Source organism: Pocillopora damicornis, chromosome 1 (assembly GCF_964200805.1).
Source record: "Pocillopora damicornis chromosome 1, jaPocDami1.2, whole genome shotgun sequence".
NCBI classification, from domain to species: domain Eukaryota; kingdom Metazoa; phylum Cnidaria; class Anthozoa; order Scleractinia; family Pocilloporidae; genus Pocillopora; species Pocillopora damicornis.
The window spans coordinates 12,824,325-12,836,573 of NC_142670.1; the positions used below are offsets into that span (position 1 = coordinate 12,824,325).

Genomic DNA, 12,249 nt, shown 5'->3' on the forward strand with positions numbered 1-12,249 from the left:
GAGGTATTGAATATTATGTTAGTTTTAAAGAAAAAATGATGCCAACCAAAGAGCGATATTTACTTCACTTTTTGAAACGAATTTTCAATCACTTAGGGGTCTATTTAACAGACACGTATTTCATATATTTAGTGGAAATAAGTAGCTTGTTTTGCTTAATTCAAAAACTCCCTCTTCCTGCATAAATTTTTATACTCATCGAGAAAGACAAATCGTCTCAATTCTTGGTTACCAAAGAAATTTCTCAATAGCTAGCTACTCAAGCATCAGTATCGTTATGTACCATTCAGATTCTTTTAATTTCGTCCGTGATTTGGGCGTTTTGTTTATATATGCTCGAAATTTATGTCACTAGTTTTAAAGAATTTACTGTTACAAAAAGTTAATGACACTTGTCATCATTTATCTTGCAAATCCCTTGCAGACCGTGGTTGCCGACGTCTTATGTTTCTGAAATCCTTTGAAGGACAAGCTTTTCAACGCCACGTTTTTAAAGAAATTTATTTAACCATGGGAATTGAGCCTTATAGTGACTGCAAAAATAGGTGCCTCATGGAAAATTCCTGTGTGTCCGTGAACATTGGTCCACCCGACAAGAATGGCCTAAGGGTCTGTCAACTGAGTGATTCTGATCACACCCAGCATCCTGATGACCTTAAACCCCAAGAAGGATATTTGTATTGGGCTTCAAAGGTGCGGAAAAATGGATTTTACCCGATGATGTTTATTTATTTATTTTTCTTGATAAAAATGTTACTAAAAATAAATCTGTCCATGTAGAATACGTGCTCCAGCAAGCCTTGTCCTCAAAATATGACCTGCGTCAATGGGTTTACCAACAAGAGATACATTTGCTTAATGTGTAAAGTTGGTTTTATGGGAGAAAGATGTGAACAAGGTAAAAAAAGAACTTTGTGTTTCGGTATTTCAGTTTATTCTGAATTTTTTTGGTCCTCTCTTCTTGTGTACGTTCAGGGGAAAAAATCAATAAATTCACACAATCAGTTTTATTAGGAGAACTCACTTTCCATAAACTTGTTTATTTGTATTTATTTTTTTTTTTGTAATTGCTTCTCTAACGTGTATAAATGAGTGTGTCTCATTTTTGTAACAGCTCCGGTGCTCCATGAATCTTTTTTTTTTAAAGAAGCTTTTGATATATAATTTTTTTCTTCATTAAAATTGTTAAAATAAACAAGTGCACCAATTATGTAAAAAGAAAAAACAAACAAAACAAAACAAAAAAACCCTCTTACTCCATGGATGCATTCTTCTCCGCTAGAACGTTTCTTTAAAAGCCCTAGAAAGCAGTGGACTACAGTACGAAAATCTCGTAACCGTGAAATGGGCCAGACTTTGTGTCTTTCCACATTACCCAGTTTCTATACCTGGTCCTCTGTGATAATATGAGTTGTTCGAATGCCCCATTGGAATTCAAGAGAGTTATTTCCACTTCAGCGTTGTCTATCATTCGAAGATAATTATGCTGTAACATCAATCACTATTTTGTTCTGTTTGTTTGTTTTTTTCAGATATAAATGAGTGCATCAGTGATACCCACGGTTGTCATTATAATGCAAGTTGCAACAACACAATTGGCTCTTACACATGCAAATGCAAGCCAGGATTTAGTTGCAGTTAGTATGACAGATGTTTTGATTGTTAATCAGTGCAACGTCTATACAGTAATTATATGGAATCTGATGAGATTCTCATCAACCAACACCACCGGTTCATTACCATAATTCGCGTATAAGTTGATCAAACCATAATTTGAAATAGCTTGCATCATATCCTTTTGGAAAAAGCTAGATTTTCATGAATATGTTTAACCAAATTTCCAAATGTAAAAGTTCTGCCAAGTTTTCAATTACTACCACTACTACTACGCTCTTAAAGAGTTTTAGAGTTAAAAAAAATTAAATAACAATTATAAAAAAGAAAAGGAACAGGCAATCCAACAAAAACCAATGATGGATCACATCAATTTTCTTTATTTTTCTCAATTGAATGAAAGAACGTGTGATAACAAAAAATTGTTCAAGTAAACTTTTTTTATCCCTCAGAATTCCAAGCCGTTTTTACAAATATCAATGCCACTGGAAGATATGGTCCAACGACGCTGGGCAGTCACTACACAGGTCAGGACCATGACGGACAAGTTAAACTGTCCAGCGGTATTCAACAATGGACTGTGCCGTACACTGGTGACTACAGAATAGAAGCCATCGGAGCAGCAGGAGGATACGATCCAACTCCCAACAGTGTTCAGTACCGAGGAAGAGGAGCAATTATGATCGGAAAATTTCGCCTAAACAAGGGTGAAGTCATACAAATAATTGTTGGTCAAGAAGGAGGAATAAACAAGCTGAGGTGGTCCTCTGGAGGTGGTGGAGGTACATTTGTAGTGAGAGGAGCCAATGCACCTTTGATTATAGCTGGAGGCGGGGGAGGTTTGCAAAGTGTTAATTCAAGACATGGAGGATGTGACGCCAGCACACAAACAACAGGGAATCCTGGATACCAATCATGGTCAGGGGGAAGCAACGGACATGGTGCACAGACGGCTGGTGATGGCGTTTCAGGTAAAAATATATTGTGATGTTTTCTTACTCTTCATGGCCTTAGCAGCAACTTAATCAGGTTGTACGTTCCTGGTCTCTATGCAAGACTAGTGCTGATAACGTGGCAATGTCATTATCAATCTAGTTTCTGACTGAGCATGAAAAGATAGATCACAGTTTTCACTCAGTGTCCTTCTAGGCATCTTTACCTTTACATTCTTTAGAGTATCACTTCCTCTGATATTTCAACATTTTAAAAACCCAGAAGAAATTATGAAATTCTGCCTCAACCACAGAATTGAACATTATTATATATTAAATTATCAAATAGCCTGAGTTGTTATCTTGGGAGTCTTTGGACCAAATGTTATGGCAACCATGGTGAAGTTTACATGCCTTATTAATTCGTTCAAAGAAGGCACGCTCGCAAAAAAAAAAAAAAAAAAGAATTAGGCTTTTTTGCTTTTCCGAAAATTCACGCGTTTGGATGACCACATGTCAAGTTATATCAATATCGAAAAAACTCAGAATTCCGACGGCCAACAGAAACATGGAGGCGTCCTGTAGAGACTCTCAGAAACATATTCAACATATTCTGTAAGTTTCTATCCATTAGTTACCCGTAACAGACCTTTAGTTCAATTCAGCTGAATGGCAATTTCGATTTCAAATCTTTTTTAAAATAATTTTTAACTTAAAAGCGGCTTGGGCACGCCGTGGCAAAACTTAATAGTCACTGGCCGAGTGCCAGCAACGGAGATTGCTTAAACCACAAGTCCTTATGCATTTCGCCATACCGTGCTTAATTTCTTTACTTCTTACGCAGACAGCCAGACTTCTTTTCCCATTTTAGTTTTTAACGCAGACATATAGCAAAGATCTCAACGTGCAACCGAAACAATGAGATGTTTACGAAATTCAAGGATCAAGAAACCCTTGGGGAGTCATTTATGTTTACATGTTATAATTGGCTATTCACAGTTTGGCCTGCTGACGAATTAAGTTCAGAAATATTTTTTTTTTCTTTTTCCAATAACTCGGGTGTATTTCAATACTTTACATAAATGTTTCTCGGAAACTTTATGTCAAATAACAATGTTCAGTTTTTTCTCGGAAACTTTATGTCAAATAACAATGTTCAGTTTTACGTGGAAAAAAAATTCCAAGACAATTCTCAAAATATTGGCCCTCGAAGGTCTACCGTATCCTTAGATCAATTTCCATGTATCGTTATTTTTTTTCTCAGGTGGAGGTGGTGGCGGCTTTTGTTCAAGTGGAAGAAGTGGAGCGTATTTCAATGGAACCGTGGGAGAGGGTGGAGAGGGTGGTAAGGGATTTCTTCAGGGAGGGGTGGGTGGGAGAGCCCGTTACAACGATGTCACTGGTGGGTTTGGGGGAGGAGGTGGTGCTTGGGGATGGTCAGGGGGGGGAGGAGGAGGAGGAGGGTACTCTGGGGGAGGTAGTGGTAAAGACCTAGGTAATTCCTGTGGCGGTGGAGGTGGGTCGTTCAATGCTGGAAACAACCAACATGATGATTGTTGTTACAACTCTGTAGGTCATGGTCAGGTGACGATAATATTACAGTAGAGCAAACCAACCATAAGCTACCAAACTACAAACAAAAATTACAGACTGAGATAGTGATTCAGGGCGTTGGACGTTATATTTCTTTAACTTAGACATTAGGTTGAGGTTGATTTCGTAGGGAAGTGTTGACTTTTGCCTAAGAGACTATTTCATAGTAACATTAGAACAACTAGCATATCTTAAGCTTCAGCTCGATCTCCTCATTTTATCTTGATCGAGCATTTCAGTAACAATATGTCATTATGTTGGTTGTCCTTCTCTAATTTGCTAGTTGACTCAGTTCGTAAAGCACTACACCGGTATCTCGGAGGTCATGGGTTCAAATCCCGCGCAGGCCTGAATTTTTCAGGCATCACTTTTACTACTGCTTAGGTAGTGTTCGTTTCTATGAAGACTGCTGTCGTTTTCTTAAAAGGATGTTTGTTTGACAACCATTTTGGGGATTTTCAAATGTCAAAGCCAAAAATGAACTAGATAGACCTAAGGTGTGTAAACTTTACCGACATTTTGAAAGCAAAGCTGGATATTCCTGAATATTATAATAGAACAAACAACAGGTGTCAGAAAAACATATTATAGAGAGGCAACTATGTCGTTCCGTTACTCAGTTTTACCCATATCCAATATTTTATACCATAGAGAGGCAACTGTGTCGTTCTGTTACTCAATTTTTACTCATATCCATTATGTTATATTATAGAGAGGCAACAATGTTGTTCTGTCACTCAATTTTACTCATATTCATTATGATATATTATAGAGGCAACATGTCGTTCTGCTACTCAATTTTACTCATACCATTATGTTATATCATAGAGAGCCAACTATGTCGCTCGGTTACTCAATTTTACCCATATCCAATATGTTATACCATGGAGAGGCGACAAGCTCGTTTTGTTATTCAATTACACCCATATCCAATATGTTATACCATAGAGAGGCGACAAGCTCGTTTTGTTACTCAATTACACCCATATTCATTATGTTATACCATAGAGCGGCAACTATGTCGTTCTGTTACTCAATTTTTCCCATATCCATTATATTAAAGAGAGGCAACAATGTCGTTCTCTTACTCAGTTTTACCCATATCTACTATGTTATATTATAGAGAAGCAACAATGTCGTTCTGTTACTCGATTTTACCCATATCTATTATATTATATTATAGAGAGGCTACAAGCTCGTTGTTATTCAATTTTACTCATATTCATTATGTTATATTGTAGAGAGGCAACAGTGTTGTTCTGTTACTCAATTTTACCCATATCCGTTGTTATATTATAGAGAGGCGACAAGCTCGTTCTGTTACTCGATTTTACCCATATTCATTATGTTATACCATAGAGAGGCAACTATGTCGTTCTGTTACTCAATTTTTACTCATATCCATTATGTTATATTATAGAGAGGCGACAATGTTGTTCTGTTACTCAATTTTACCCATATTCGTTATTTTATATTATAGAGAGGCAACAACGTCGTTCTCTTACTCAGTTTTTTCCCATATCCATTATATTGTATTAAAGAGAGGCAACAATGTCGTTCTCTTACTCAGTTTTACCCATATCCACTATGTTATATTATAGAGAGTCGACAAGCTCGTTGTTACTTAATTTACCCATAATCATTATGTTATATTATAGAGAAGGAACAATGTAACTCTGTCACTTAGTTTTACCCATATCCATGATTTTGTATTTGTTGCTTCATTGACGATTACCATGGGGCCAGTCATCAAATATCACTTAGGGGGAAGGGGGTGGAATTGGGGAGATCAGGTGGTTTTCGGGGGGAACGGAAGGGGATGTCAGTCGTCACCAACACAGTATAAAGGGAGGGCTACAGAAAATTGACTGGGAATTAACTTCTAATGAATGGTGATAGGTCATTGGAAAATTACTGAGCCTTGAGGGAGGATTGGGTAAATTTGATTGGGATAGAATAAAAATCTTTTAACGCCTCTAAGGGAATAAATAATTACAGTCTTATTTGCACATTGGTAAGTTAATCTACGCACAACTAAGTCAACCATGGAACTTGAAGTTAGTTTACTTGGAAAATAATGATTAAAAAAAAAGATTCTTGGAGATCAAGTTGACACAGAAAGTGCTTTTAAGTGGCCGTGAGACACTGTGCCTCGTAACCTAGGGAACTGAATTCCTCACACTTAAGAATGTTTTTGTAAGCGGCTCTCGCGATAGGCGATTTCTTTAATAATTTCGAAGCAACAATGAACTGATACCTTTGGTGTTGATTGCTTTTAGACGTACCCTCTCAGCGTATCTAGGAAAAATAAAATGTAAGCCAAATTTTGGAACGCTCTCCTTCCAAGCTTTTAAAAACAACAAGAAAAAAATTCCGCGGAAAAAATCTACCAGAATTTGAATTATGGTAAATAAAAAGAACACGAGAACAAAAGGAATGACGTTTATTAAGAAAAAATAACTGAGATTGAGGGAATAATACATGTGGGAAAGTGGAGTCAAAAGATAGAGATAACCGATGGAAGAAGACAGGAAACAAATTATAAGTTATTTTAAGTATGCAGCCAAACAATGTACTATCCATGTCCTTGAGACGAGAAGTAAACATATCCCTCTTTTAACTAAGCAGCGCAATTTTATTCGGCGGATTGTTGTCAGATATTTCTCTAACATCATAAAGGTTCCTTTTTGGCCGAGTTTTGAAGACATGAGACAGAGACTTTGGCTGTTATTTAAAAAAAAACCTCGAAATGCATCATTTCAGAGACTGAAAATTGAAGGCAAAACTGTTGTCATTTTTTAGTCCTTTGTTTTGTTATTATCTATGAGCAAAAATTCTCCCTTTATTCACTTTTTTTGTCCCTCTGAGACATTTCTGGAGATGAGAGTACCACGATCGTCACTGCAGTGACTCAGTTTACCAAATTTTCGATTAAAAAAAAAAAGTCCAACAGAGTTCTCGCAATGTCCTTCAAAAGACATGAGTTTCACATTATAAGATCCATTAATATTTCTTTAGTCTAGACATAATGAAGAAATAATACAATCTTACATAATCAGTGGAAATAACTTTGCATTTGTTATTTAACCAAATTTCCATCGCAAAAGATTTTTCCAGCGTGGATAAAGAAATAACTTCAAGTATGAAATAAACATGATACTAAATAAGCAGAGGGGACACGAAATCTTCCTAGTCGACGAGTAGGTAAGATGTTTCGCGATTATTATTGTAATATTACTGATCCTCAAGTTGATATTCAATTTCATCTTTTAATTTTTAAGAAAGATCTTAAACTTTAAGAGGGTTTCTAGGGCTCTTTGTAATATCCTTATTGAAACTGTGTGTTCCTAACAAACAAACTGATTAAATAAAAATACAAAATATGTTTGGTATAGTTCAGCACCAAACAGTTAACAACCTTTCAAATAGGTAAGGTCAATTTGGGTTTAAAAGCAAGGTATACACCAGTGGTGATTTCATCTTCAAGATTTTTTCCTTTAAAATTGTTAAATGCTAAGTAGGAGCGGTTATCAAGTTTTAATACCTCTCAGGTTTGGGCTTTAAGAGTTTCTACTTTACCTCTGTCCGTAAACTACTGCAACTACTAAATCTTTATAAATTATGAATTTTAAATAACTTGTCGATCGACCGCTATGTAAAGAATTTACTTCTTTTTAAAATTTACATTTATATTGAAAAGATTTTGATGGCTTTTGGAGATCAAATATTCTACCGAGGTTACCGAATCGAAAAACCGATTGATATCGCATGCAAACGCTGTTTCCAATACCCGTTAAACCTCAGTATTTTGTTATTGCCATAGAGGATCCAGAAAAATGCCGGAATCATTGATATTCGTATTGTCATCTCTAAATAGCATGCTAAGCAATGTCTTAAACTCTCAGAGGGATAGAACTAGAATAATTGGATGTTTCCTTAAATTTTTTTTTTTTGTTCTTCGTGAGGGAACGTCTAATAGCAAACATCAGAGTGATTGACAGGGACACGAGTGAATATCGTTGTTACCCGGCTGAACCATAACTGTGTCAGTGTGAACTTTATTTTAGACAAAATGGAGCGGAAGCACACCACTGTGAACTAAATGACTCAACGTGTTAAGAACATGTGAGGGATCTGGTGAAAGCAGCGAGTTACGTATACCACGGAACGAATGTACAAGCCATCACTTATCAATGTTAATTCTTTGGCTTTTAGCATTGGATTAGAGCTGAAGGCATATTCTTTGTATTTTTATCTAGAAAGAATTATGTATAAATCATGTATTATTTCTAATAAGTGCTATAAAGGACAGTGCAATTAAGTATCTCTTGTAGATTTAGTTCGAAATAATACTTAAGAACTACTCACCTGAGTGGAAATGGCTGGTGGTAGCGAAGTGGCAAGGTAAATATCCATTGCTAGCCACCGACATTGAGGTGAACAGTTGTTTTAGTGTATACTAAAATGGCAAGATATCAGTTTTTAGCTAATTTATTCCTACCATGTTTATACTATTTTCGGGCGCAAATCCCAAGCAAATTAGTAAGAGGCGAATAGCAACGGATATTTGGAGTTTTAGTAGCCAATCAGAGTGTCTACTTATATACTAAAGTTTGTTATGGTTCCCGAAGAACGCTCGAAGCCATTCAGAAAAGCTCTCTATACTTTTATCTTTGGCGTTTGCCCCTCGTCAGAGCAAATGAAGGGATTTTAGTTTGTACATTTTTGTTTATATGTAGAAAATGGAGTTACGCTAATTTAATTTTCCCTACATCAAGGCATGCATGTAGTTCAACAGGATGCAAAACTCTAGGAAAAATCGGCACTCTTAATTTTTCTCACAGTGTGTGATGATCACTGGACAATCAACGAGGCCAACGTCGTGTGTCGTCAGCTTGGCTTTTCTGATGGATGTCAGGCTCACGGCTGTTCTAGACGCGGTCAGGGATCTGGTCTGATCTGGATGGAATAAGTCATATGCCTAGGGACGGAAGATTGGTCATCTCACTGTAGACGGAATGAATGGGGAGACCACGACTGTGTCCATTAGGAGGACGTGAGTGTAAATTGTACCATCTGATTAGGCCCCGAAAACAATTTTACATGTAACTTATCATTGTACCCATAAAAGTGTTTCTCTTGACCAGAATTTATCGGTATTGCATTGTGCTTCCGCACCATGCTTAATCTCCTCAGCGTCTAAAAGAGTCACGATGACGAAATTAAGCTTAAAGCCAGTGAGTCACTCTGAGTTTTTTGGAATAAGAATCGAAATGTTTCGAATGGGATTTATTGCGTTTCTGTCCGTAAAATTTCCTAATATTTGGTGGAGTGTTAAACATATCTGTGCCCTTCAAACTGCCTATTAACGAAGTAAATTTATTGGCTCAATTTATAGTTAAAGTCAAAAAGAAAAACTTCTGAAAAATGAATCAAGGGCGTACTTATAATGATCTTGACCACAAAAATCATCTACAATGATTCACCATGAATTATGCGCGTTTCATAATCAGGTTGAACTCTATGGACAAAAAAAAATAATTAACGTCAAACGAACAGAAATAAACTCAACAGGAAACAGAAACTTCTTGAAGTGTCTGTCTCTCACCCCCCTTGTGCTTGATTGAGGTATTACACATTCATAAACAAATTAGTCAACTCTGAATAGGGAGTAAATAGGCAGAAAAAAAGTGAAAAAATACGATGCCGTTTCATAAAATCTAAGTCAAACTTCATTAGAGCGTCGATATAACTAACCTCATGTGTCTAGGTGGAGCCATCTATGTTATTCGCCAGCTGGGAGGTCTATGCTGGGAAAAACTGTACCTTATAAACAGAGGGCATAGTTTTTCCTAATACGGACCGACCTAAGCTGGTGGATAAAATTTTTATTTTATTTTTTTTCTAAAACTTCATAAAATTCCGGCCTAAATAACCCGAATGATCTAGGGCTGTAATAACGGCAAGATCCTCATTAAACTGAACTATTTCTGAGCGAGTAAATGGTTGTTAAAACAGAGATAATGCAAGTTAAACAGATAGACTTCATCGAAATATCTTCATTTGCGTATCGATAAAGGTGATTTAAAAGGTCTCTAATCAAACTCTGAAACCACGGAGCGTGTAAATTATTGTCTTCTTCTGCCATATAACTCGAGACAAATGAGATACTTTAAGTAGACCCAAGGGGAAGTTAACGCAGCTTTAGCCTGTTGAAGTCATATGGTTTTGGCAGTGAAATTTACGGTGCAAATGGTAAATTGAACAGGTCGACTCGAAAAGACTTACCGAAAGCGTATTTGAAGTAGGACTGAAAACTTCGCGACAACGAAAAAATAGTTTGAGTGAATTCAGACATTAAATGAATGAAAGTTTTATCAATTAATTCAGTTATCAATAAATATCTCAGTTTTAACTTTCTGAGTTACATTTGTGAAGAATTAAAGTAGACGGAAAACTATTTATAGGCCGCGAGTCAACTCATTTAATCACAAATATGCTTCTACAAACTAATTTCGAAAAAAAATTTCTGTCGGTAACCAGACGATTAATAAGTTATTAATTGGCTTGATTTGGTAAAAATGCTTTGCTTAAAAATAATGCCCAGCCGGCAAAACAAAATTTATTGATGGAAAATGGCAAGGAAGTTAGAGTTGTACTCGGCGACTCACGAAAGCGTTCCTGTGTCCGTGGGCAAATATAAGGAAAACCCAGACCGCTCTAAGAACCAATCAGATTGCAGGATTCGTTACCGTGGCCTCTGAGAAAAAATAAACATAAAATCTGCAAGTACATTTGATAGTGTTGGCATAATATGGATTGTCAAAATAAAATGAATTAAAATCAGTAAAGGTTCACTAGATTTCTTGAGTTGTGAACGAAATAGGCGTTTTACAGGAGCTCAAGAACTGTCTCAGTTACTAAGCGCTTTAAATGTTTAGCAGGTTGTATTCTGCCTCATGGCACATGGCACGACCAATTGCCGCGCTGAACTAAGAGGTCTGGGCTCGAGCCATGGCTAGGTCTTTGGAAAGACACTTTGAATAGACTCACATATAGAACGAGTGCCTCTCTCCACCCACTCGTCCCTCTCTCCATAGTCCCTCTCTCCACTCAGGGATATCAATGAGTGCCAGCGAAGTGTCATGGAGCTCAGACGAATTTTTTTCCACCCAAAAAATGTCGTTGTAGTCTCTTCCTAAGTTTATCATAGACATTATCTCCAGAAGACTCTTTTTGAGAAGGCTTTACGATATCTCCATAAGACACTTTTTGAGAAGGTTTACTTCAAATATTAAAGAATCAACTTAATGATTACTAACTTTTTGATTCTCAATTTCGTCTTCATAAGGAATTTTATAGGAAAAACTCGGGATTAAACTGACGTAAAACTCTAAGGTAACACTAAACAAAAAAACGCAATTCTAACATAAAGCAAGTCTTACATAATCTGCAAAATAAAAGTGAAACAAAAAAACATATTTTAGAAAAAAAAAGAAATAACACAAAAAGCAAAACAAAACAAAAAAGAACGTCCAAAAAGCAAAACTAAGACTTTCAGTTAAAAAAAAGTAGGATAAGACTAGTTTTATTTCCGATAAAAAAAAAATCATCAAAGAAAGTAAATATTTTAATGCCTTTATCATTATGAATGAAGCTACGAGACGAATCCACGCCTGTTTATTAAAATGTGATATCACTTTTCTATTAGGTCTTTTTTTAGTCACTCAAGTAGTCAACTCACGAATGACAAGAAAAAATTATAAGAATTTTATTGAAAATTTTGGATTGATGATCTAGGGAATCACGTAATTTCACTTTCCTTGAATGCGATTTTTTCACGGAGGGACTACGACGGCAACATAGTTAGTTCGTCTGTCAACCAATATGGGCTGAACACTTGGAGGATGCACCAAAGGTCGTCTCTAAAAATTTTAGATGAGAAGAGACAAAAGAAAGGAAATTATGACATTGAAAAGGAAATAGTGCTCTGCAAATATGTCTATTGGTAAATATGTGGGTGGGATACGTTAGGAAGGTACATTTTTTTATGTAATAGGACTATAAAGGGTGTGTGTATATGTACTTACGATCCATCAAACATTTTTGC

The 12,249-nt window shown here is 36.3% G+C and overlaps 1 protein-coding gene across 1 annotated transcript; it reads left to right on the top strand.

Moving 5' to 3' along the window:
- The first annotated feature begins 510 nt into the window (after positions 1 to 510).
- On the top strand, positions 511 to 4,151 carry LOC149052070 (uncharacterized). The gene is made up of 6 exons (XM_089180171.1): positions 511 to 693; positions 781 to 898; positions 1,533 to 1,637; positions 2,067 to 2,570; positions 3,732 to 3,749; positions 3,811 to 4,151. Exons 1-6 carry the CDS (start codon positions 511 to 513, stop codon positions 4,149 to 4,151), a joined length of 1,269 nt encoding a protein of 422 aa, XP_089036297.1.
- Positions 4,152 to 12,249: the final 8,098 nt, after the last annotated feature.

Coding starts and splice junctions, on each gene's coding strand:
- LOC149052070 (XM_089180171.1), top strand. CDS start 511: ATGGGAATTGAGCCTTATAGTGACTGCAAAAATAGGTGCCTCATGGAA. Junction 694..780: donor ATTTGTATTGGGCTTCAAAG/GTGCGGAAAAAT, acceptor CTGTCCATGTAG/AATACGTGCTCCAGCAAGCC. Junction 899..1,532: donor GGGAGAAAGATGTGAACAAG/GTAAAAAAAGAA, acceptor TGTTTTTTTCAG/ATATAAATGAGTGCATCAGT.